The sequence below is a fragment of the Stylophora pistillata genome, chromosome 9, assembly GCF_964205215.1.
Source record: "Stylophora pistillata chromosome 9, jaStyPist1.2, whole genome shotgun sequence".
Classification (NCBI taxonomy): Eukaryota; Metazoa; Cnidaria; class Anthozoa; order Scleractinia; family Pocilloporidae; genus Stylophora; species Stylophora pistillata.
In genome coordinates this window covers 31,124,161-31,126,455 of record NC_142527.1, presented here as the reverse complement: position 1 = coordinate 31,126,455, position 2,295 = coordinate 31,124,161, and the positions used below count along the sequence as shown (strand labels likewise).

At 42.1% G+C, this 2,295-nt stretch overlaps 1 protein-coding gene across 1 annotated transcript in view; it reads left to right on the top strand.

Annotated features, from left to right (window-relative positions):
* Positions 1-1,622: 1,622 nt before the first annotated feature.
* The window catches only part of LOC111335490 (mitochondrial sodium/calcium exchanger protein), a gene marked incomplete in the record, with an annotated part of 11,034 nt that continues 10,361 nt past the window's right edge, over positions 1,623-2,295 (top strand). Inside the window, 1 exon segment of the mRNA XM_088732410.1 lies at positions 1,623-2,295. Coding sequence (XP_088588536.1) covers positions 2,278-2,295 — 18 coding nt within the window.

Below are 2,295 nucleotides of genomic sequence, written 5' to 3'. Positions count from 1 at the left end.
ATCACGAGGCACCTTGTATTTATCAGCAAATGTTCTCCTGTCTCTATGTCCACATTTTCTGTTCACTGATGACTCATTCGATTTCTGGTTTGATTCTAGAGAGACCTTCGCTAAATCATTTGATTCTTCTGCTATTTTGAGTTCGCGGAACGACCGGTTCGAAATATACGCTCATTACACACGCCACCTTCTAGAGAGAGTCTACCGAGAACGGTGTGTGGGTCTGTATGTTTGAGCGTAGAAAGATGACATCATCATCATCATCATCATCATAAACTTTACTTCATCTCGAATTTTAGAGTAGTTTGTTAGAGCTAATATCTTCGAGAAAACATAAAATGGAGATTATCTATATATATTCGTACATATATCTGTACAAAATCTAAAATACTAACTATACTAAAATATACTAAAATACACAGTATTTAGAAATATAATTATGTATGGTGAGCTGGCCACTGGAGGTAGACACACTGGACGCCCACAGCTGCGATACCGAGACGCTGTGAAACGTGACATGAAGGCTGTGGGTATTGACACAGAGACCTGGGAAAATCTCGCAGCTGATCCGTCACAATGGAGATGAACCGTGACCAAGCACCTTAAAACAGGAGAGGAGAAGCTGACACAAGCCGCCACAGAGAGGCGGTCCCGCAGAAAGCTTCCTGTCAGCTTTGTCCAACAGACAGCATACACATGCAACACTTGCAACAAGGACTGCCATTCACGCATTGGTCTTCACAGTCATAGTCGCTGATGCTCCAGCCAATCACACCACCAGGATGCTATACCCATGGTCGACCCTGACCGACGGAGCCCTACTTAATTATGTAACATATCGGTATAAATTAACCGAAAAGTGAAGATAAGCGGGAGCGACTATACAGAGATACGGCCTTGGATTATCTTTCTAAAGTCTTTAAATGCACTCATGCGGATATAGTCAGGCAGTGTATTCCATAGCTTAGCTGAGAAGTATGAAAACGAATTAAGGCCATAACTAGTTGTTCTAGGTTTTCTAAGTAACGGTATGTAATTACCGCGAAGATTATAAGAGGACCGAAGTGAAAACATACCTCTCATATAAGCTGGAAAATGAGTGATTAACAGGCTCTTGTACAATAAAATAAGGAAATTCTGGATACGCTCATTACATAAGGAACTAGTGTTGACCTCAGTCAGAAGGCTATCATATGGCGACAAGTAATCCCTAAGTATGAATCTAAGTATTCTCTTATTCAGCGCCTCTAGTTCATCCGTATTCCGCGCCCCGCAAAAGTGCCAAACTGAGGAACAATAATTAAAATGCAGCAAAATGTAAACTTTGTAAAGCGTAAATAAGGTGTCCCTCGATATCAGTTTTCGAAACCGTAACATAACATTAAATTGATTATTGATCTTTTGGCATATGTTGGATATGTAACTAGAGAAATCGAGCTTATCATCTATTTCCATTCCGAATATCTCTTAAGTGTCCTTTACTGGGAAGGAAAAACTATAGTCCGTTCCGCCAAGAACGAGACCCTGGTGCTTGCTCTCGTTGACTGACATCCCATTTTCATGGTACCAATGATTGGCTAACTTGACATTGTGAGATATGCATGCATCTACTGTCACTGGGTCGACGTGGGAATAGTATATCTGATGATCATCGGCGTAAGCGTTCAGCCTGGCACCCTTGACGAAAAACAAGAGATCGTTGATAAAGAAGTTGAATAGCATTGGACCTAACACACTCCCCTGCGGGACCCCACGTTCAACGCTTTTCCAAGCGGAGAAGTTGCCGCCTATCTTGACTCTCTGAGATCTACCAGAGAGATAGTTCCTGAGTAGAGTGCCACTCTTGTCATCCATACCGTAGGCCTTGAGCGTGGAAAGAAGGAGTGGATACTGAATAACGTCAAACGCTTTGGAGAGGTCCATAGAGACCACCGCAACGGGCGAACACAGATTCTTAACACATTCGACGCATTCGACACATCCGCCATTTTCGAAATCGTGCAGAAAAAGTTGCGCCTTAATTATTACGTGTCTGAGGTATTCCCCATTGCACGTGACGGCCGACTAATAACAGCGCTTTTGTCACAAACCTGATTTAGAAATAGAAAGCACGATATTTGCTTACAGTTACTGTTTGATGAACACACTGCTGCCTCGAGTGAATACATACGTCATCTTTCTATTATAATAGATTTCTATGAAAGTGAAGCAAAATCCTTTTATCGCTGCAATCAGCTTCGCAAAATTTGTAGCTAGAGAACGTTTTAAAGAACAAATATGCCGAAGCCGTCCTCG